General features: G+C 39.2%; 2 protein-coding genes across 3 annotated transcripts in view; both read right to left on the bottom strand.

The window, feature by feature from the left end:
- Positions 1-3,355: 3,355 nt before the first annotated feature.
- LOC129377850 (cilia- and flagella-associated protein 251-like) lies at positions 3,356-7,196 on the bottom strand. Of its 2 annotated transcripts, XM_055058049.1 has the most exons (6): positions 6,361-7,196; positions 4,330-4,433; positions 3,958-4,029; positions 3,813-3,867; positions 3,691-3,727; positions 3,356-3,597 (listed from the first exon to the last, which is right to left on the bottom strand). In XM_055058049.1, exons 1-6 carry the CDS (start codon positions 6,992-6,994, stop codon positions 3,576-3,578), a joined length of 924 nt encoding a protein of 307 aa, XP_054914024.1. In that variant the 5' UTR covers positions 6,995-7,196; the 3' UTR covers positions 3,356-3,575. The 2 variants fall into 2 exon arrangements, with proteins under 2 accessions (XP_054914024.1, XP_054914025.1); XM_055058050.1 differs by lacking the exon at positions 3,356-3,597 and having other exon boundaries at positions 3,687-3,727.
- A 501-nt stretch (positions 7,197-7,697) lies between these two features.
- Positions 7,698-22,758, bottom strand: part of LOC129377770 (transient receptor potential cation channel subfamily M member 4-like) — a 58,778-nt gene continuing 43,717 nt past the window's right edge. Inside the window, 28 exon segments of the mRNA XM_055057918.1 lie at positions 7,698-9,905; positions 10,059-10,152; positions 11,301-11,373; positions 11,447-11,579; positions 11,991-12,172; positions 12,259-12,424; positions 12,802-12,954; positions 12,957-12,975; positions 13,072-13,204; positions 14,033-14,148; positions 14,235-14,473; positions 14,562-14,596; positions 15,203-15,316; positions 15,397-15,509; positions 16,406-16,551; positions 16,831-16,960; positions 17,535-17,663; positions 17,789-17,890; positions 18,126-18,425; positions 18,517-18,638; positions 18,717-18,819; positions 18,979-19,203; positions 19,279-19,343; positions 19,486-19,663; positions 20,184-20,353; positions 20,758-20,938; positions 21,148-21,325; positions 21,396-21,457. Coding sequence (XP_054913893.1) covers positions 9,844-9,905; positions 10,059-10,152; positions 11,301-11,373; positions 11,447-11,579; positions 11,991-12,172; positions 12,259-12,424; positions 12,802-12,954; positions 12,957-12,975; positions 13,072-13,204; positions 14,033-14,148; positions 14,235-14,473; positions 14,562-14,596; positions 15,203-15,316; positions 15,397-15,509; positions 16,406-16,551; positions 16,831-16,960; positions 17,535-17,663; positions 17,789-17,890; positions 18,126-18,425; positions 18,517-18,638; positions 18,717-18,819; positions 18,979-19,203; positions 19,279-19,343; positions 19,486-19,663; positions 20,184-20,353; positions 20,758-20,938; positions 21,148-21,325; positions 21,396-21,457 — 3,723 coding nt within the window. The 3' untranslated portion in view covers positions 7,698-9,843.

Here is a 22,758-nt window from a genome sequence, read left to right as displayed (position 1 = left end):
CCTCTTGGCCTGTGGAAGAAAATAGTTTTCACAGAAGAGCATTGAGACAAAACAGAAGAATTGACATCTGCTTCCAAATCAGTAAAAAAACATCTAAATCAATAAATAATCATGGATCTCGGCACCGATTAAGCATTTAATGTTCAGGGAAGTTTGCAAACCGAAACCACAGCAAATTACAGAAGCCACTGAAAAAAGTGCTGAATGCAGCTTGTGCATACAATCACAGTTTAGATAGAAATTTCTTTAAAGAGAAGTTACTCAACCGAAAAGAAAAGTTACATGTTTATGTGTTTTATATTTATAAGAGAGGAATGATGTAAACTCACAGTTTGCTTCGTCAGGGGCTCAAACGTTTGACTTTATCCACACTTTGTCCTTTTGTCACACTTTGTATTTTGTATTTATTAAACTTGTGGCATTAGATGTTAATAATTGAACTTCAGCGTTGCTCGCAGGCAGTTTTATTTCTCGTGTCAAGCTGAGGAACTGCCGTCTGCTTTAATGTATAACAGAAATATCACTGATGTTTAAAACCAGTTTTCTGCAGATTTTGTTCTTTCCTTTCCATTTATTGGAACATGGAGATTCTGACACGTGAGGTAACAACCAACGCCGACTTGCAACCCACTTCTGTTTAATATAAATGTTCCTCTGTTTGTACAAATATCATTGCTGATATTAATGAACCGGTTGTTTGACCTTCACCCAGAGTTCTCACTCATGCTTCACCATTAGTCCTCTTTTTGTTTGTCCTTTTAAAGCACATGTCAAACTCAAGGCTTGGGGGCCAAATCTGGCCCGCTGCAGCTGTTTATGCGGCCCTCCAGACTCCAATTTGCATCACTGAGTCCCTCAGTTTTTCAGAAATCTGTGGAATTCATGCAAAAACAGACTTTTTTCTGGTTTACTGCAAATTTTTCTCAAAATTGGCCAAAAAACTTTGTGTTTAAGTGACTGCTGCCTCAGGTCTATTTGATCACAATAGATGAGTGGTATAAAAAAAAAATTTTATGTCATATATCAGAAAAAATTTTGTAAAAATGCCTTGAAAATATTTCCAAATTAGCTCCACAAAATCTGTGATTTTGATTGCAAAAAAACCCACAAAAACAATTAAGAAATCCTGGATTGACTGAAAATGTGCTCAATATTATTTCCTTTTAAGGAACACTTACTGAATGCTGATATTTTAACAGTTTAGTGGCTTCTAAGATGTTCTTAATCATCCAATTAAGAACATCCAGAGTTTTGATATGACCCAAAATGAAAATGAGATTTTAAGGATTTAAAGGAAGAAACACAGCAAGGATTTAGTTATGAACTTGAGATGAATAAGGAAAGAGGCTGTTTTATTTAAATTATGAAGCAAAAACTCTGAGATGCACCAGAACAAACATCCAGTATATTAATGCTAAAGTTATTTTTCTTCGTTTCTGCTGAGTCACAGACAAACTTATTTTACCAACCCACTGCCAAGTGAAGAAGAATATTTGTTTGTCGTTGGCACAACGACTTCCGAGAGCCGCGCTTCAATCTGCTTCCTGTCGGAGATATTTTCCGCTCCCATTAATGGCCGCCACAAACTGTGTTGCATAAAAATATTTCTTCAGGTGAAGGACGGACGCCTTCATTTATCACCCTGCATGTAAAAATCTCCCCACATGATACACAGAGTTGCTGGAGGATGTGAAAACATTGGAACAGCTGTAACGCTCCACATGGGAATGTGAATGTGTTGGTTTCTCTTTGGCGCTCAGACAGCAACACAGATCGCTTCATTACAGACGACCTGAGGGGAGAGGAGACGACCTGTCATTACCATAACACACCTTGTCTGTGTTTTCTTTCTCCACCTGCTCAGCTTTACTATTTCCATTCTGCTTAACACCTAAATGTACTACACTGTAAAAAACTCGAGCTGCATTTAGCTGTGTCTATTATCTCCTACTCGTTTAGTCAAATAAGTGAGTTTTTAAGTTTGAACCTAAATGTGTGAGTTTGTTACAGTGGTAAGTTTTTTATTAATTTAGTTTTTAGGTTGGCACTTAAAAGACTGAAAGAAGAAAAAGAAACTATTTCCCAGAATGCTTAGCGGCATGTTTCTGTCTCCTGAGATGGAGGTGCGTTACATTGATCTGACTCTTGTGTTATTAAGGCAAATGTTTATTTTAGTGCAGCTGGCAGTTTGCAAATCTTGAGGAAAAAGTCCTGTTACATTAATAAAGGTTTCTACACAAAACTAAAACTGTCACCATTGACTTGAAGATTAATCACATGACAGGCCTGGTGGGAAAAGTCCATAATGCATCTATTACTGTTTCTATTGAACTCAAACTGGTATGCAAGAAAACCACAAGTAAATACCACGAGTCCCGTAAATCTGGTTATAAAGGAAACAGAAAACCAGACGTCCAACCTGTCGGCTGCCTCTGCAGGCGGTCGGCGTTGATTCTTTGATGCACTGGTCGGTTTTCGGGTTCTGAGGAAACCTGGAAAGTGTTGTAAGAATCTGCGAAAGTCTTGGTTTGATGATGGACTTTGTTTACTTTGCTAAATTAGTTGAGTCAGGAGGAAGAGAGGAAGCATTTCTTGAAAAATAACTCAGGAGATGTTTCCTGAACCCTTGTTAGCTAACCTAGCGCTAACCTAGTGCTAACCTAGCGCTAACCTAGTGCTAACCTAGTGCTAACCTAGCGCCGTCTCTCTGCCTTTTTTGGGCTGCAGTCTTCTTGCTTCGCCCACAAGATTAGTTACCCTTAAAATTGCTGTATGTAACTTTTATTCAAATAAATACATATTTTTCTCACGTATTTGTTGAAACTGTTGTGATGGTTTGGTCTAAAGCAGGGAATCTCATCTGTCAAAAATAAAACAACAAAAATCAAGCTCCTCGGCTTGCTCCCAGTGCTCCCAGTGCTCCCAGTGCAAGAAACAACCAATCAGAGCTCTGCTAATGACTACGTCATGTCACTGCAGCTTTTCCCATCAGCAGATCCTATTGTGAATGCTAAGGCTAGTTAGCATACCCACAAATAACTGAGGGTAAACGGGTTTCCTGTAACGGTAAGGTTAGCATTTAGCAGGGCGTTCTTAAGGATGATTGACAGCGTTAAGACTGTCCTCCTGTCTCTGATTGGTTGTTCTTGGTGGTAGAATGGTTTTAATTTAGCCACACTAACTGAAAGGTGAGGCCTGCAGGGCTTTAGATGCTTTTGGCTGTTTAGTGACGCATCAAAGTTGGGATCATCACTCTTTTCTTCATATATAAATTTGCTGTGTATTTAAGTGGCAATAAACGTTACTTCAACTTTTTTTCCCCCAGTTATATTTATGTTTTTGCCCAAACATGAAATGAGTGACGGTAGCTTTTATTTTTTTTACAATAAAATTCATACAAAAACGTAATAAACCTCCCAACCTGACCTCCTGGCTCTTAATAACAATGAAGCTTTAATTAGAACATAAACAATGAATGAACTTTAACTCCTGCTGGATGTCAAGTCCTTGTTCTGCTGCTGAACTGACAGTTTTATTCCAACCGTCTTCTTGAAAGAAGCTTCTGCTCATTTTGCTCAAAGCAGAGAAGAAACGGATCTGAAAAGGCGTCAAAAACAGAAACCTGTTAAAGCCACAGCAGCTTTTCTTCTGTGCAGATATCCATGTGAAGCAAGAAGGAATAAAACTCACTGAAAGATGGATCCGGTTAGTTCATCGACAAAACCGCCTGAGCAAAATCAAACAAAGCAAAACGTTACATCAGATTTAAAGAAGCAGAAAAAGAAGAAGAAAGCAGACGTGAGATAACTCACCTGGAGTGCAAACGGTGTCACACAGGATGGGGCAGATGTAGCAGGACGAGCAATCCTGGACAAAAACACAGCAGAATGCCGTCAAACAGAAATAATCTGCAGAATAATCCAATAAAATCCGATATTCAGTGATGAAGGTTCTCACTTGGCAGCGCTCACAGTGATCCGACTCGTCTCCCTCTGAACACGGACATTTATCACAGAGTTCAGAGCAACGCTGGAAGAAACAGTTTTACAGTGTAGAGTGAGAAACAGATGGATTATTGTAATGGTTCATTTACTGATCTCTGCAAAAAAAAATCTTTATTTTTAAAGAAAAGATTTTAAGTCTCTAAAACTGAATATTTTTTTGATTGAGGTGATTTTCAAGACTTATTACAACTGAATAATTCACGGGTATTATATATATATTGATCCCACTGATCTGAAAATGACTGAGGTATAAAGGAAACAGCAGAAAAAGAAAAGTGAATTGAGACGTTTATAAAAATCAGAAAAATCAAAATAACTGTTTTACCTGGCAGATGGAGCAAACGCTGCACAGCGATCCAGAGTGGAACTGCGGTTTGCCTGAAGTTTCCTCGTCTTCATTGGCTTCATTTGTTGTGCTTTCTACTTCATCTAAAACCAACAGAATAACGAAAAAACAGTAGACACAACGAAAGGTGTTTTACAGCGCAGTGAATGCACGGAAATGAACACATTTAGTCCAGGTTAAGTTCCTGCATTAATCTCCACTCAGCCGCCCTGCAGCTGTTCAGCATTCCCCTAATTAGACCCACTTGGTTTCCGTTGTTCTCTGCTCATTTCTTTCATTGTTTCTGGTTCTGAAAGTTTTATTTTCTGTCATTATTAAAACTTCTGTACATGTTTTGGTCCATAACATTTTCACTGTGAAACAACCACAAATAAATCGCAAAATAACTCAGAGATGCTAGAAGAATTGTTGTTGTTAGACTTAAAACAAGCAAGTTTTTCTGTCAAAACTAAAAGGTTATGTGTTCAACAAAGATGGCTTCTATGCACTCTCACTGCATAAGACTCCACTCCTGAAGAAAAAGCACAATGAAAATCATTCACTCTGCAAAAACACAAACTCTCAGGAACTATTTTGGTCGAGTTTCTAAACACAAATATCTTAGTGCACTTGAAATAAGACAAAACTAACTCAAAAGTAACTTTCCAGAAATATATAGGAGCCTTTTTTAAGTAAAAAAGACGAGCCCACTGCCCTGAATACCTGGTCATTCCAACGAATGTTGACTTCTGAACTCGTTAAAACATTAATATTGTTGTTTCTAAATCATGATGAACTTGTTTTCTCTGCATTATTTGAGGTCTGAAAGCATGAATCTCTGCATTCTTATTTCCTGCAGATAAACACTAAATTTCAGACACATGTTGTCAGTGAAAGAACGACGTTCATTTTGCTCAAACATAAACCTGAAGAGTAAAATCAGAGAAGCTGATTGTTTCTTATTCCAGAGCTGTAGCTGCACTAGAAACTAAACCAGAATGGTTGTTAAGATTTTGTGTTTCTGCAGAGAGCATGTAATCGAAACAATAAAAGTTGGTCAGAATTGAGAACAACGGAAACGGTTCTGGATGTCGTCCCTAAAACGGAAACATCAAAACTTGGAAATGGGAACATTAAAGTATTTTTTGTTTTAGCATTTAATTCTGCCAGACTTTTTATAACTCCAGGAAGAAAAAAATAAAAGTGGAAAGTTTTAGAACATTTTCTGACAAAAAGCAGAAGAAAATAAATTTCTTCAACTTAAAGTAATTTGTAAATCGTCAGATTAAACTAGAATTTATTCTGAAGGTCCCAAACAAAACCTTCTAATTTAGACATTTTTGTTGATTAGTGGGTTAAATTCATGCCTTTAATTACTTTCTGATTTATGATCATTACTCAGTCAGTGAGTATTTTGTTTAATTAAATTGAAGTAGGATAAATAAATGTTCACTTCTTCCCGGAAAAGTCGTGGTAAACTAATTATTTTGTTTGTTTTGTTCTTGGTTATGTTGCACTGATCAGTTTTGCTGTTTCAAAAACCTGTTTGAAATAAATAAATCAAATCAAAATAATTTGGTTTGATTTATTTTGCATTTAAATCGTATATAAACAGGAAAAACTACTGACATGTTGATGTATTTCTAAAGTGGTGAGTAGTTTGGATCTGACCCTGCAGTTTATGTTTAATAATCAGAGGTTATTAATGTTTAGTGACTGTTTACCGATCATTTCTTTTATTTGGAAAAGAAGAAGCAGATTTAAACGTTTTGATCCAAGTATGATGTTTTATTTTAGACTCTCCAGCCTGTTTTGGAGCCTCAGAAATGAAGTGAACAAAGACGGGAGCAGCTTGCAGATAAGCGGCTCTATTTCTGGCCTGAATGCGTGACGGCGGCTCCAAAGCAGCGTCACGGATTAAACATCCGCTCAGACGACTCCAGATTAAAGTTTATGCTTCTAGTTTATGATAAGAGGAGAAGTTAGCGTCCTGAAGACGTTTATGATCTGTAGGATGAAGAGCAGCCGTACCTTCCTCATCGTCTGCAGGATGATCCTCTGCTTCCTCTTCCTCAGTGTCGCCTTCCTCTTCCTCATCGCCAGCCACTTCGTCTGCAGCCTCTTCTTCATCATCGTCTTCCTCTTCACTTCCGTCATCTGACTCTGATGTCTCATCTTCCTCCTCCTCTGGTCCATCGCTTTCATCGTCTTCCTCTGCAGCCTCTTCCTCCTGCTCCTCTTCGTCCTCATCCTCTCCTTCCTCCTCTGTTTCCTCTCCTTCCTCCTTTGTTTCCTCCTCTTCCTCTCCTTCCTCCTCCTCTCCTTCCTCCTCTGTTTCCTCTCCTTCCTCCTTTGTTTCCTCCTCTTCCTCTCCTTCCTCCTCCTCTCCTTCCTCCTCCTCCTCCTCCTCTCCTTCCTCCTCATCCTCCTGTTCTACTTCAGCTTCCTCCTCGTCAGTTTCTTCTTCATCCGCCGTTTCTACCTCTTTGTCTTCCTCAGCAACTTCCCCATCTTCGTCCTCAGCTTCCCCTGCATGTCTGGTGTCCTCCTCCTCTTCCTCCTCTTCCTCCTCAGCCACATCCTGGGCTAAGCCGGCGTGCGGAAGCTGCAGCGGCGACAGGAGCACCAGCAGGAGGGCGACCAGCCAGCTTCGTACGAAGGCCATGACGGAAACGTCGTCCAGCTGTCTTTGCTGAGATCTTCTAAAACTTCCTGTTCTGAGCCGCAGTTTGAAAATGAGAAAAAAGTTTCCCGAGGCTGCAGAGGCGCGGCAAGGGGAGGGCCGGGAGCAGAGCGCCGGCGGCCGTCTGCTGGGAACACAGAGGGGAACACAGAGGGACAGCAATGTGCAGCTGAAGGCTGGTGAGTGACAGAAGCACATGCCTGGGAAGAATGATCCTGATGTCCTTAACGGTGCATTATGGGAACGCCTGCTCAGGGTCTGTTCTGCATGAGGCAAAGGAGGACAAAAAAAGCACAAGCTGGAAAAAGACGGAATAATTATAGATATTTAGTGTTATGAGATACACTAACAAAATCAGTACTAACAAAAATGTTGCTTATGATGATTGAAAACCAGACCTGAGATGTAGCAACTAGTTAAATTTACTTTAATAATATTTTGGTGAAAGTGTATTTGTACGAGTATTTGTAATACGCTGTAGTAAAAATACTACAGTGTAGTATTTTTACTACAGCGTAGAGTAAAAATATAAAGTATCTTTACTCTTAGTTGAGTCAAATTTCTGGATTTTCTACCAACTGAATAAAAAACAAACATGTTTCAGCCAGAAATGAACCAGACACAGACCTGCTGTTTCCATCACTTTTTTATTGACAGAAACAATTTTTTATTTTTGTTACTTGTATGAATTATTGTCATTTTTGTCCTTAAAACACCAAAAACTTCCACTTAACTTTATACTTTGGTCCATCTGATGATGTAATTTTTAAATATTAAATGATTGATGTTTTGATCAGCTTTTAACAAAATACATTTACTCGAGTAAAAATAAGCTTTCGTGCTTCTCTTACTTGCAATTCTCTACCTTCTCAAAGATCTCGATAATATAACTGCAAATTTGTTCATTTCAGTTCATTTTATTTATTCCAGCTGGTGAAGGAAATGCAGGCCGGCTGTCACATGAACGACTAAATAAACACAGTGCAGCCAATCCTGCTAAAACTTTCATCACACTTTTTCCTTCCGCTCAACTTTCCATTGATATTCTTCCAACCAACTTGTTCAACAATGACTTTTTGTGACTTATCCTCTCTTTGGAATTTGTGAAACCTGTTTGTTGAATAATTGTCAAATTATTGATCAGGCCAGTGGTTTCCAAAGTCAGTCCTGGTAGCCTGAATATTTTTAAATGTTTCCCTGTTTTATGTGTTCGTAGAGAACAATTTAAGCCAGGAAAACGTCTAAAGACTTGAGGAGTTACATTTCAGTCTTGATTATTATTTGTATCCATCTCTTAGTTATGTGAGGCATAACTAAATAATCAGAGTGAACTCTCTGTGGGAATACCAGTTTCACTTTTTGGATTAGTATGAAACAACCTAAAATACAAAAAGGAACAAAAAATAAAGTGTCTGCTGATGGAAGGCTGTGCTTACTGAAGTTGTGTTCATCTGTATTTACAACCAAACAGTTTCTGCTGTGTGAGGAAATGAAATACAGTCTAAATAAATAATGCTATGAGGTGATAAAAAGCAAAGTGAAATGTCTCTAAATGCCAGTTTGTAAAATGATCTCAGGAGGATGTCAGCATGATGTGCAGCGAGGATGCAAATAGAAATGAGGCGACATTCCAGCCGCTTTTTAACTGTGTAATGCTTTCACTTTCAGGTTTTGTCAGTGAGAGCAGGCAGCAGGTGACAGGACAGCTTTGCATTTTAAATAATCTTTAAACAATCCCCGCTGTCAGCCTGCAGTCAGGTGAAACGTACGGCAGAAAGGGACGACGGCGTCTCTCAGAGTGAGCGGCTGCTCCAGGCGATTGACAGCTGGCCCAGCTAACTATTTAGAGTAAAGGCTCCTTCAACAGTTTGCTCCACTATGTGACCTTCAGTGGAGCCATGTCATGTTGAAACCGGGCACCGTCACACTTTTGCTCTGCCCATGACTCTCCTGTCCTCTGTGAGTCGTCCTCCCACCAGTTTTACGCAATCAACCGAATGAGAAAACTCAAACCCGCCTCTGAAAATGACTATTCACATTAAGACGACTGGCTTTGAGATTTCAAAATCCTTCTAATAAATAGGAAAAGTGTAGGAAGTATCCCAAATTTATGTGAACAAGTGTGAGGAAACAAAAGGTTAGGCCTTTCAATCACACAATAAGTGTTAAATCATCATTTCAGGAATTTATTAGACAAAAAATATAAAATTCTTAGGCTCAATGAAAGACAAAAGTTTTTGCAGCTAATTTTAAGCAACCACTGACTCTAAATAAACACAATAATATCAAATACTCATTATTTCCCCAATATACACACACTGCAAAAATACAAAGCAGTTATTTTGGTCTAGTATATTGCTACACTTTCAATACAGTAAAACTAACTCACAAATAACTTTTCAGCAAGAAATATGAGCTTAATAATAAGTTCTTGTTCCAATGTCAGATTAGTTTTACTAATAAATTTTTTTTCCTGTGTTATCAGTGAAATAATCTGCCAATGGATATATAAAACAAGTTATAAAATTATATAACGTTATATAATATAAAACAAGCTGAAAAGTTAATTATAAGTTAGTTTATTTTAAATATAGTTAAGATTGTCTTTTTGCAGCGCAGCCCTTAAAACTACAGCATTGTTCATGTTAAACTGACTAGAATGCAAACAAAGTAAAAAAATATATAATATCAGCATTTCAATATGAGTCCATGAATACTGTTCCATGTTTAGGTGTGTCTGAATGTTGTACAGGCGACTTGTTGTTGTTTTTAATCCAGTGATAATGACGGGTGGGAACCACATGTATGAGCCTCAACAAAATGCCAATGCGTCACTTTCCTTTTCGGTCGTTAAGGCTCAGCTGCGATGAACTGGAAGAACTGGGAACGCCATCTGTGTGGGAAAACACAGGAAGGAGAAGAGATGGAAGAAGTGCCTTGTAGTTTTGAATAACTTGTCAAACGGGCCTGCAGTCTGTGTCACATTAGATCGCTGTAATATTCCCGGAGACGCCTGTGAAGCTTTTTGCGTAATTCTGGGAATTACCTCTAAACGTCGGTGGTGGTCTGGGTGGTTCAAACGCGCCACCCTGTGCTAAAGTATCAACAATCCATCTCAGAGCATTTGAGCAGTTCTCCATCTGAGTAGAGGAAGGAAACAAAGGTAAAGGTGATTTTATTTATATAGCACATCAGCAGCAACAAAGTGCTTTACAGGAATTAAAAGGAAAAACAATCAAAGGAACAAACCAAAGCAAAGAGCAAAGTTAAATTCATCAGGTTATTTTCCCTTAACAGTAGAAAGTGATCCCAAGGCATCTAAAACTGCTCTAGGTTTTGCATTTTTCACTTTAATTCAGCAATTATTGAGTCCAGCTCAAAGCCCTATTTTTGCATGTGGAAGAAATACAAGCTGGTATAACTCCAGTCATTTAAAACATAACAGTTTAAGAAGAAGGAGAACAATTATCTGCTACTTCTGTAATTCAAGAGAACAAAAATATACACTTACACTGCAAGCTTAACGATCAACAAGTCATATGAAAACAGGTATAATCACTGTTAGCCTAGCATCTCAACATGCAAAGATTCAAGTTTAGAGTTTAATGATTCAGAAACATTTAAAAGGTACTTTGAAAAAATAAACACTTATTTTTGTACAAACTTGTCTGGTTATGAAAATGACTTTATTTTGAAATAATTTTCTGTGGCTGTCATACATCAGCCATATCTTTAATATGTTTATTTTGCTGTGAGTTTTTAAATATTTCTATAGATCACATGCAACATCAGTGTAACGTTCTGCCTGTTAGCAACGCTAGCTGGCGAATTGGAGCTAACTTGTTTCAAAAGGCTATGCTAGCTTCAATTAGTGCTGCTAACAGTCAAACTCTGATGTGACCTTCACTTTTGTTTACTGTTCCATGTTCCCTGCCTGCCTTCAGGTTTTATTTGTTTTATTTTAAAAAATTACAAGAGAAATTTCTTGCAGTTTTTTGTATTTTAGCAGAAATAAAGGAACAAAGTCTTGGAACATATTTCGAATGGGTGAGGTGATTGGGTATTTATTTCCTAAGTACACATGTATTTATATGCAATTATCTCATAAAAACCCATTGAAGTATAAAATAAACATCTACTTTTTTCATCGTTTTCAGGCTGTTTAAACAGTGATGCATTCAAAGTCATGATGTGGCTACGGCATTCTTAACACTTGATTTTTGTGTTATTTTTCTGTCTTTTGTTATTTATTTATTCACATTCATGAAGCTCAACAGTTTGTCCTCACCTCAATCTCCAGAACCCGAAGCCTCTGGTCCAGGTCTCTGTTTTCAGTCATATGTTTAGCAACACTGTCCATCCTGGAGAGAAGAACAGAAATTTAGATGATGATGATAATAAATCGTGATCATTATTAGTGATCTGTACACTTACTTGGCAGACATCCGTTTCAGCCTCTCTGAGTCGCTGCTTTTCTGGATTTTGTTTTGGGCGGTCAGCAAGTCTTCCTTCTGGATCGTTTCCCACGTCATCAGTCTGTTGGCAGCCTTCAGATCCAACTGCAAAACTACAAAAAGGCGAAGGAGAGCAGATGGTAACGTAAATGTAAAGTTGCTCCTCATGTAAGCAAATGAAAAAAAGAGATGCTGGACTTTCCACCCTCATGACTTTCATTGACTGAGGAATGTGTTTTGGAAATACTGAACCATTCCAGGAGTGCATTAGTAAGGTCACACATTGATGCTGGACGACTCCCGGCTCACAGTTTCTGCTCTAATTTGTCATAAATTCTCTCGACTGGATTTGAAGTCTATTCTGGCTTGAATCAGTTGCTTGAAACAGTATTTGTCTGAAATAAATCTGCAAAATTTGGTCTCCAAAGGAACTTGATGTATATTTTAGTTTAGTCTCTCAAACTTATAATCCCAAATAAAGAATCTGAAACACCCAAATTTGCTAATCCAATCAAAATACTGACCGAAGTGCTGAACCTTGACAGAGGGAACTTTACGGATCTTCCTCCTGATGAAAAGATTGAGGTGGGAGAAGATGATAAACGGAGGAGCCAGTGACGGCTTGGAGTGATACTGGACAATCAGGTTGTAGCGCTGGAACTTCCAGTAAAACTCGCTGTTGGCCTGGACTTCAGTGAACGTGTTGCTGCGTGGACAAGCGTAAACACAGAACCAGTCATTAATTAAACCCAGAATCAGAGGCATCCGATTGTCCGTTCCTGGCTCGCCTACCTGAACATGGCGATGAGCAGATTGATGAGCAGGATGTTGGTCACCAGGAGGTAAACCATCAGCAGAATGACCACTAACCAGTTGCCGGAGGGATTTCTGCACTGCTCAGCGCCTTCCGCAACCAATGTCAGGTTGTCGGTGCATTCTACATCCCAAGCTTTTTTAACTGAAGGACAAAAACAAAGCAAACACAGACATCAGGAGAAAAAAAATAGTTATGTTTCATTCTGTTGTCAATTTACTGCTGCTTTTATCTGGGTTTACAGACAAACCCAGATAAACCAATGGACAGACAGAAGGGACGGGTCGGATGGACGGACGGACAGATTGACGGTTGGATGGATGAACGGATGGGAAAAAGGGAAAATGCCTAGCTGGATGGACGGACAGCTAAAGGGTTTTGGGATTATGGGACAAATCGGAGGATGAATGAATCTAACATTTGGGCAGAAAAATGGAAAATCTAATTTTTCTCCCAGACTTAAGCAAAATATCCAAATAAAATTCCAAAATGCTATAAAATTCATGAAACGTTGATCTTACCATCGACCTCCTCCACAGGAATCTGGCCGTAGATGTGCAGGTACGGCCTGTAGAAAACTCTGCGAAAGATGCGATCAAAATTCGGGTCGTGGCGGTAAAGCAAAGCCTGATTGGCCACTCCGTACGCCATGATCCAAACTCCCAGGAAGAAGGGAAGAAGAAGATGTCTTTCATCTTCAAAGAAAAGAGAGACGCTTCTTGTTGCACTATTAAAAGAACAGAAAAATGAAGTGCAATCACAGTAATGTTGCATTTGGAAACTTTTCTCACCATTTTGCCAACAATGATAATTTTTGGTCCCAGCTGTTTGTGAATGGCAAAAATGTGAATGAGACGAAGGGTGAAGACCATGAAGTCCACACACAGGAGTTCCCTTCCATACTCATAAGTCCATGTAAACATCCTGAAAGAAATGTTAACGCAAACATAATGAGCGTGGTAACAGCGCCATCTGGTGGTCAAACTTTAAAATGCACTGTCATGCTTCCTTGAACAGGTTAGAATCGGTTTATAGGCCACTCAAAGCATGTTCATTACATTTTTTGGCACAAAATCATTCTTATTTGACCGGACTAAGTCTAGTCAAATAAGGCCTGTTTTGAGCCATTTTAGGGCGTCTTGTCACTTTAAATCCAAATGAGCAGCTGCTGGTCACGCCCCCCATGTTTGCAGCCATTTTCACACGCCAACCGTGTGAAAATGGCTGCAAACATGTGCAATTATACAACCGTAGATCTCTGAAAAGCAAAAGTGAAGCAAATGGTTTCTGGATTGAAAATCAACGACTTGTCTTTTTCAGCAGCCATTGTACAGTACATACAGCGGTAAAACCAGCTGACCAAATGTGCTGGAGATCTGCTTGTGTTGCAAGGAAACAACCCAAGTAGACTAGGATTGCTAGGTAACGGTGCAATGCCTGCTAAATATATTAAATATTGGAAGGTTTTTGAAATGGTTCATTTTCCAGAAATCAAAATAAATTAACTAATTGACTAAAAGCTGACTGGGTGGGTCATTTTAAGCAGCTGGGAAGCATAAAAAAGTTCACATGATGTTTTTTTTGATAAAATCAATACTGTGGTAACAACACCATCTAGTGGTCAGTCTTTAAAACAACCACATTTAAATCAACAGAACAGACAAAATCATTCGAGACTTTCTGCGTCAACAATAAAAATGACTTTAGTAACTTTTGTTGTGAAACAAGTTAAAATTAATTCAAAGTTCAGACCTGCAGATTAATCCTGAGATGAAAAGACTTATAGCAAGAAGGTCAAATTTATTCCACACATCTTGAATGTAAACTCTGAGCGTCTGACGCCAAGTCGTCACCCCTGAAAAGAAAGTCTGAAAGAGCAAAGAAATAAATAAACAACATATTGCCTTATTGGAAACTACGGTGAACAAAAAAATCTTATTAAACAGTTTCTCACCTCTCTAATCTCCTCACAAATCATAGTGAAAACCCAGAAGTAGAGCACATACTCCGACGCGGCCAGACCTGACGGGGGCGGCTCTCTGAAGTCCAGCAGCAGCACAAACGCATACAGGATGAGAAACACGAAGTACATCAAGACGTTCCCCAAAAACGCCGTGACGGGAGCGAACCAGAACTGGCGCCAGCGGGACACTATGAATGGGCGCCGCGGCGGTCTGAAGGGTTCCAGGACGCCTGTGTCAGAGGAAAAACAGATCCTGGGAATCAACACTGATGATGTTTGAAGTGTTTTCCAATGATTGTGCCGTTAGAAGAGCCTTACCTCCGATGGGACTGGAGCCCACCCTGTCAGCTTCACTAATGAAATGAGAGATTTTCAGTGAACGAGTTAAAAAAACTGCAAAAATGTGAGAATAAAACATCTGAGGGTTGAAACAATTAATCAGATTGATCGTAATGAATGAATCGATTATTGTAACCAATGTTGATTAATTGTTAATTGGAATACATAAACTCAAAAGAGAGTATTTCCTGAAACACACTCAAAGCAGTAATTGAGAAAAAACAAAACTGTACAAAAGACAATATACATTTTTCATCATTTAAGATACAAACAAACGTATATATACAAGTTTTACACAAAAATCAAGTGGACTTGTTTTAGCTTCACCAGGTGTTAAAACGTTGTAAAAACTCAAATAAAAAAATCTTTAGTAATCAGTAAATGTAAAATATAATCAATAAGTCATCCTCACCCTGAACATTTTTAGTTTATCTAATGTATTTCTCATATTATACAAAAAAGGATTACATTTCAGATTTTTATTGGTGGAAAAAAAACTGCTCAGTTGCAAAATGCTGACACGTGAAAAGGTTTCTTCTGCTGCAGAGAATTGTACGTGAAAAAGTGTTTTGGTGAAAAGACCAAAGGAAAAGCAAATTAGAAGAATAATCAAGCATTACATGTGTTTGATGTCAGAGAAAGAGAAGACGGTTGTCCCGTAGTGATTGTCCACATCCTGACTCAGGTCTTCAACGCTGCTCCTTCCTTCCTCTTCCTGTTGGTTTCCGTCTTCCCTGTGTTGGAAATATGACATGCAAATCAAGGTTACAGTGACTTCGACTCATTTGGAAAGCTAATATTCTGCAGATTTTACCTGAAAGAAATTAGTTTTGTGTAGCAGAGGAAAGGGCAGAAAAAGGTCAGCAGTAGCTTCCACACCGCCGTGTTGCTCTTCATGTCGCCCCACCAGATGTGGGACAAAAACGACTGGAAGGGAAAAGAGGAAAGGAGGTCAAGTGGGATTCATTATAAAAAGATGCAAAAAGAGGCTGAGCTGTTATGGTTAAAGTGTCAAAACTGTGGTTCAGGGGCCATTTGTGGCCCTTGGACTAACATTTTTGGAGTTTAAGAATTACATAAATTAGGTGCGCCAGAAACTTTTTATTTTAGTGCAAAATTATTAGTGACAAATCAAGATATTTTTGTAATAGAAAATTGTATGAATCGAACAAAATCTTTTATTAACCAATTCTACGACATCTATTCAGATGCACACAAATCTGTTCAGTAAAATTTGGCTAAATACAGCAAATATTTTCATCATATACTAAATTTATTTGTTTGTTTAAAGCAAACCTAAAATAATGAGCAAACTGGAAGTCTTTTTGAAATAATACAAACTTTTGGATTTTCAATGATTCACACATCCCTTTCCAATAAAGAAATCGGACTATTTGTTAAAAATATTAAATGCTCGGTTTATTTCAACAAATAATAACTCACTGTATATCATTTACAAATAATAATAGTTTTGCTTGAAACATTTCCTTCACCATGTGCAGTTGGTTTGAAACTGCTGGTAGTCCCACCTCTACATGTAATGCAAAGGAGAGTCTGAATGAAGATTTACTCGAGGGAAAATGGAGCTCATGTTTTCTGCATTACTGATGAAATTTGCTAAATTCACAAATTTGATCGCTGTGACTTTTCCCCTCAAAAACTTTAATCCTGGAAGATTTTGCGGGGAAACTATCCGCATGGAAAGAACAAAACAGATCTTAAAGAACTGTTTTGGACAGACAACAGCAACATTTTTTCCCTCAAATTACAGTTTTTCTGTGAACGCAGCTAAATAATCACAGAGTGCAGAAACGGTGACGCACCTGTACGCCGTCGTGGCTGAAGAAGAGGCGTGCGTCGGCGCCCATGCCCATCTGCAAGCAGGTGGTGCTTCCCCAAACAGGAGATTTCCTAATCAGCAGATCGAAGGAACGACTTTCATCACTGCGATAGCAAGAGCTGAAGATATCTTTGGCAAAGAAGGGAGATTAGAAACAGATTTATCGATGCGGGTTAGGGTTAGGGTTTGGCATCACAGTTAAGATAAGTTTAAAAGATCAGAATAACCTACACAATGATCTGAACAAACCACAACTGACGTGTTAAAAATTCATGCAATTTATGCAGATTTTATGAATAAATAATGTAGGATGTTCTGATCCAATTTAGCAGATCAAAAATTATATTTCTCATCATTTCTTTTAGTGTTTGGCTGAATTAAAGTGGAACATTTTAGTGACCGTCTCACCGTGTGCCAGATTCTCAAACGTCTGGGCCAGATCTTTCATGGAGAGTTTGATTTCAGTTTCAGACTCCAGCTTGGACATTTCTCTCAGCATCTTGCAGCCACTTAGAGCCGTCAGCACCGACTCTCCTGCCTTAGAAACACAGCAGGACAAGCAAAGACGTGAAACGGTTTTAGAAAACATTGTTCTATTGCTTTCTCAGGTCCATGCAGTCATTTATTTTCAAAAACACGCCCGACACTTAAATACGGAAACCGAAAAAATTCTTCTGATATACCAAACTGACAAAAACAAAGTTTATATAAATATTTTGGTTGTCCTTAAAAACAACCCATTTCTATTTTATAGATTTCTAGAAGCAATATAAAAAGTTGAAAGACTGAAAAACATAACTAAAAGCTGGAGAAAGTTGTGCACAAATCATAATATACTGGGAATAACGATACACCTAAATATTGTTTCACAGTTTTGTGTGAATAAATACAGTAAACAAGCTGAATGAGACAAATACAAGTGACAAATGCAAATTTATTTTTAATTTTTAAACAGAAAATGAAACAAAAATGGGACAGAAACCACAATTCTTAATTAGCAGGCTCTAAGATCATGCTAGGTCTGTGGAATGACAAACTTAAAATCCATATTTTAGCTTTTTGTCTTAAAAAAAGTTTGTGTTACACAATATGTTTTGTGTCAGACATTTTACCATCTCCCAGAAGAAAGTGGCCATCTCAGTGCGGTTCTGCAGAACGGCCCAGATGAAGAGCGAAGCCCAGGGGTAGAGGCAGCGCTTGTCCTGATATGAGCGATTGTCACGCAGTAGCTTACTGACACGCTGAGGAAAAAACAAACGGAGAGACCCAAATACAGAGGTTCACAACAGCTGAGATTTAAAAAAAGAAATAAAAGGTTCTTATTCAAACACTTGACAAAAACAAACTGAAAAAAAATCAAGCGTACCTTGACAGCTTTCCTTTTAGAGCCGATGTCTGAAATGCCCAAAACATCATAGTAGAACGGCTGGCAGGTATCACCCATTAATAAATCCAGGACTCCTGAAATCTAAGAATATGGAAAATAAAGTTTCATCAGTTGGTGTTTTATTCTCACATAATTTTTGTAATATCTATAGAACGATAGAAAGAGAGTGAGAGAAATGTAGCCAGAGATTCAGACAAAGATAGACAGAGATATAGATGGATGGAGAGAAAAACACCACCATGGGGATATTCATGTGTCACCTTTCAATCAGTTTGTTCAATAAGATTTAATATCAATGAAGGAGGTGGAAACTTGCCTCGAAAAGGGTGATGTCTGTCGTTGGCCCGCTCTGAAAGATCTCTTCTGCCGCTTTCAAAGGTGATTTTGGCTCGCTACTTGCTGCAGGCACTGTTGGTGCAGTTCCCAGTCTGAACACTAACTGACGCTGAAGCAGCTGATACAACAGCGTTGAATCGGGAACGGTGCGGTAGAGCTGTTCCAGTCTGCCGTAGGTCAGGTATTCGGTGATGTTTAGACCATTCTCAGTGAAAAGCTGCACAAACTGGGGCTTATCATTGATCAGGACATCTGACATGGATTCCTTCAGATCCTCATACTGTTTGGATGAGAATTACATTTTCATAACCAGGAAAAAGGTAAAACGATTCAAAGAAAATGTAGAAAACTCTGCATTTCTTTCCATTTACCTTCCATTGAATGTCTCCATTGAAAAGTTCACTCTTGGCAATGTCAACCCTGTTCCATGCAACAGCTAGTTTCAGTTCTTCATTGTACGGACTGGCCTCGTCTGACGCACGCTGCTTACTTGCTGCAAGAAAAACAAAAAACAGCCATGTTTGACCACATAAAAACATCTGCAGGTTTTAGTTTTAAAGGTTTTCCCTACCGCCAACCAATGCCTTGAGGAGGACTGTGTCAAAGTCTGTGGGACTCTCCTGCTCTCCGTAGTGGATTGAAATCAAGTCTCTGCATTGGTAAACGCGGAGAGCCTGCAGACAGAGACGTCAACATTAAAAGAAAATCGTCCTGCATCAGGACTGAAGAAGCCAAAGAGGGACACCTTCAAGAAACATGAACAGAAGTTGAAGACTTTCTATTCCAGCACTTTGGGCAGCTTGACCAAAACTCTCACCACAAGCAGAACTCACACGCTCAACAAGTTTGTCGCTCTCCGTTTCTGCAGGAAAGTGCTTCTTGACTCGCTCTGCGACTTTTTCTTTCAGATCCACACTGGGACCAGGTTCGCCGTCGCCTTCACCGGTGGACTGGAAGACTGACACGTTCTCCAGGAGGTCAGTGAGGAAGTCTGCCAGGCCTCCTGAGCCGGCCAGCACCAGCCAGGGCATGGAGTTCTTTAGCGACAGATCCATTCGCTGGCAGAGATCAAAAAATCCATCATGACCATGTCAACTAAGGCAAAACGGCAGTGGATCAAGTCAACAATTCACCTCTAAACTGCTTGTGTCTCCTGATATCAACATACAAAGAACAGGGATGTCAATTGTTCCGCTACCTGTGAAGAAAAATATTCATTTTACCTTCATTTATCAGATTACCCAAAAAGGTCAAAATGGTTCAAATTACAGGCAACAAGAAGCCCTTGGATTATTTTTCATCCATTTCATGAACATAAAGTAAATAAATATATTTCTTACCCCATATTCCTGTGCGCTGATGGGAGATGTGGTCCTCCAGTTTGGTTCTGAAGACCTTGTCTCCTCCTCTGCGGCCCACACTCCCATCGTCCACCAGCAGGAAGGACTGGTAGTTGTTGTCCAGAGAGCAGGAATCCCGAGTTGGGTTCTGTACGTAGTACTTTGCAGGAAAGCTGCCCTGCTCAATAAAGCATCCACAATCATTTATTTCAGATGAGAACCCTGCAAAATTAACTAATGTACCATTTCAGCTACAGTGAGTATAAATAGTGGAGACATTCCTGAACGAATTACAGCTTTTAGTGACGTACAAAATCAAGACAAAGGCATTACAGATTAGCATAGAGCAATTGGTGATTAAAAAACCCCATCTTCACTACATTCTTTTCATAAAACCATCCTTCAGTAATGAGATTTCAGTCCACTCAGTTCTGCAAATTATGAAACATTTAAAGCTTCTTGACACTTTAAATCCAAATAATCTGCTGCTGGCCAGTGCTTGTGGTGTATAACGGAGATTGAAGACATAAGAGCAGAATAAAAGTCAATCAGAGTAACTCTCGTCTCTCTTGTGTTTGTGAACAAGCCAACATAAGTACCTTTTACCCACAAAGCTGAAAAGGTTCAGCAAGCATCACATCTTCCTGCAGAGCAGAGAAACCTCTATAGTAAGATCATGTGCTTCTTAAAACAACAACCTTCGGGTTGACGAGCTGCTCCCTGTTGTGCACTATTCCCCATGGAGCGACGCCCACGGCCACCACCTTGTTGAGGGAGTCGGAGGAAGCTGCAGTGGCGTGATCTCTCACCGCCTCGCCAACACACCTGCCGACGCCTTCACGCAGTCCTGTTGTAAAGATCCACGCTCCTGGGCAGGGACGGTCCAACACAGGTCATTTAAAAGTCTAAACAGAAGTCCATGACAAATCAATGTTTCTAAAATTGGTCCTTTCTTTCCATGAAAGATGTTTAAAGTATATCTGAGCTTTTTGGAGATTTGCTGAGATTTAATCAGCCTAAACCTGCAGTTTTGTCAAATTTTTTTGGCTGTAATGTTGGACGAAGTGAAAATGTCGCATAAATTATTTAACACTGAACAAAGTTGTATGATGCAAAGTGTGTAAATAAATGTAAATGTGCAAAATGTTCCTTGTCTAAAAGGAAATTCTGTTCTGGATTATAATTGACTTTTCCAATTTGGAGAAAAACATCTCAGATTCCCCTTTTCCTTCTTTTCTGCTCTGGTTTATTAAGAACTTGGTTTACATTCACCTGCTCTTTGCGCTGCTTTCACAAGTCCCTGCCTGAGGACTTCTCGTACCCAGGTCTTCACCTTCGTTCTGCCCTCTCCACCCACAACAGAAACCACCAGGTTTGGGGTGGGAAGATGCCAATGGGTCGTCATCAAGGTGTAGACCAGATTTGGTTGGCTGTCCGACGACAGGCGCAAAAACTGACGGAAAGACATTTCAACTCATTAAGTGCAGCCAGAGGTCAGAGTTCAGGAATCTCCAATGTGTTGACAAATACTATAATCTGTCTTGATAATTAGGTCATAAGATTAAGATAAAGATTGTCTTTATGTTGGATAAATATCCAACATAAAGACATTTATCAACCAATTCAGGTAACATTTCTTAAAGCCAAACCAAAGGGACCCACATGGCTGTGTCTCTTGCTGGCTCCTGCAAACTGAACCTCTCCAAAAGCGTCGGTCGGGTATTCAGACGAGTGCTGGGCGCTGTCCCAGCGGTTCACAATGGCCGTGCTGAAGTAGTCCCCGAGCGCCACGGAGGAGTGGGCGTCTCTCGCCCCTCCACACTGACACAGCGCCCCGTTACTGACACAAAGAGATGAGATGAGGTTTCTGGCATCCACAGCACAGCGCATAACCGTCGCTCTGCACTTACCTGAAGGAGTCCTCCACAAAGGTGGTGCACACTCGTTTCTTGTAGATTTTGGCGATCCAAGTCTGTAAAGATTTCAAACAGTTTAGAAAGCTAAAGTAAAACGTTTACAAAGTCCAGTTCAAACCCACTCTTACTTTTTTGTGCATGTTGCTTGCTCCCTGCAAATGCAGCTGAGAACAGAGAACGTCTCAAGCCAGAGAGTGAGGCTCGACCCGAACACCTGAATGTGACTTTTGACGAGGCGCTGCTGATTCAACTTTGACTCTATGCACAGCCGACAAAAATCTATGAAGCAAAGCAGCAGCGGACGTCCCCAACTTAGAGGCTGAGTTTCTCACATCTTTAAAATGAGAAATATTTTAAAACACACCAACATTCCCAAGAATTTATGGTCTAATGTCAAGTGAAAATATTTGAATACACGTAAAATAAAACAAAACTAACTAGTTTTTAATCAACATATTTGTTTGAATGATAATTTATCATTTAGCCCTGTCATGCATAGCGGTCACTGCAGTGGACAGATGTCTACAAGACATTTTTTGTGTTTCCATTTTTTAAGTATCTTGTCTTTCACAGTTTATTTTGAAGGTCTTGGCACCTCAGACGCCCAACACAGCAAGCATCTCATGTAAAAAATGTGAAGGCTTTTATTTTGAATTTTTCAGGACGCTTCATTTTAAATGGCCAAACTAATCCTATGCGTAACAGTAATTGGGTTGAATCAGTTATATAATGTAGAAAAGAGCAATGACCTGATGTAAAAATCGTCAAGGCTTTTATTTTGAAATTTTCATTGAGCTTAATTTAAAATGACCAAACTAATGCAGGCTCATTCCTGCCATCGAAGGCCCCAAACATGTTCCTGACAGGAACCGACATGTTGACATGTTGGGTCTGTTCCATTTAGCTCCTCGCATGACGCGGATCATACAGAAGCCCTGTCAACTGGCGCCGCGCACAGAAATGGGACGCGGCCCTCAGTTTGGCGAAACAGCGAGGAAGCAAGTTCCTCAGAAAAGTTAACTCTGCGTTGCGCTTCTATCCTGTGTTTTACGGTCAGAAAAATAAACTGAATGTTCAAGTACACTTTGTACATTAGAACATTTATTTATATTTGTTGTAATAAATGCTAATAAAAACAACTTAAACTGGTTATTTCATAATATATTTTTTAACTTAAAATATATTATTTGAATATAATTAAATTCAACTAATAATTCCAACTCAAATTATTAGAAATTCTGCACACAATCGTTACAATAAACTGAAGGAAACCAATGTTTTCTAAAGAAGCATCTTTTTAAATCAATGGAGTCAAATGAGCTGTGGAACAATATGGATGATGAAGCCAAGAGGTCAG

Source organism: Poeciliopsis prolifica, unplaced genomic scaffold (genome assembly GCF_027474105.1).
Source record: "Poeciliopsis prolifica strain line A6 unplaced genomic scaffold, Auburn_PproV2 SCAFFOLD049, whole genome shotgun sequence".
In the NCBI taxonomy this organism is placed as follows: Eukaryota; Metazoa; Chordata; class Actinopteri; order Cyprinodontiformes; family Poeciliidae; genus Poeciliopsis; species Poeciliopsis prolifica.
This window is presented reverse-complemented; position numbering and strand designations above follow the sequence as displayed.

What these genes read in the sequence shown, in the direction of transcription:
- LOC129377850 (XM_055058049.1), bottom strand. Translation starts at nt 6,994, where the DNA reads ATGGCCTTCGTACGAAGCTGGCTGGTCGCCCTCCTGCTGGTGCTCCTG. An exon ending in TGACACCGTTTGCACTCCAG is followed by an intron (nt 3,728 to 3,812) that starts GTGAGTTATCTC and finishes GATTTTGCTCAG; the next exon opens with GCGGTTTTGTCGATGAACTA. An exon ending in CTAACCGGATCCATCTTTCA is followed by an intron (nt 3,598 to 3,690) that starts GTGAGTTTTATT and finishes ACGCCTTTTCAG; the next exon opens with ATCCGTTTCTTCTCTGCTTT.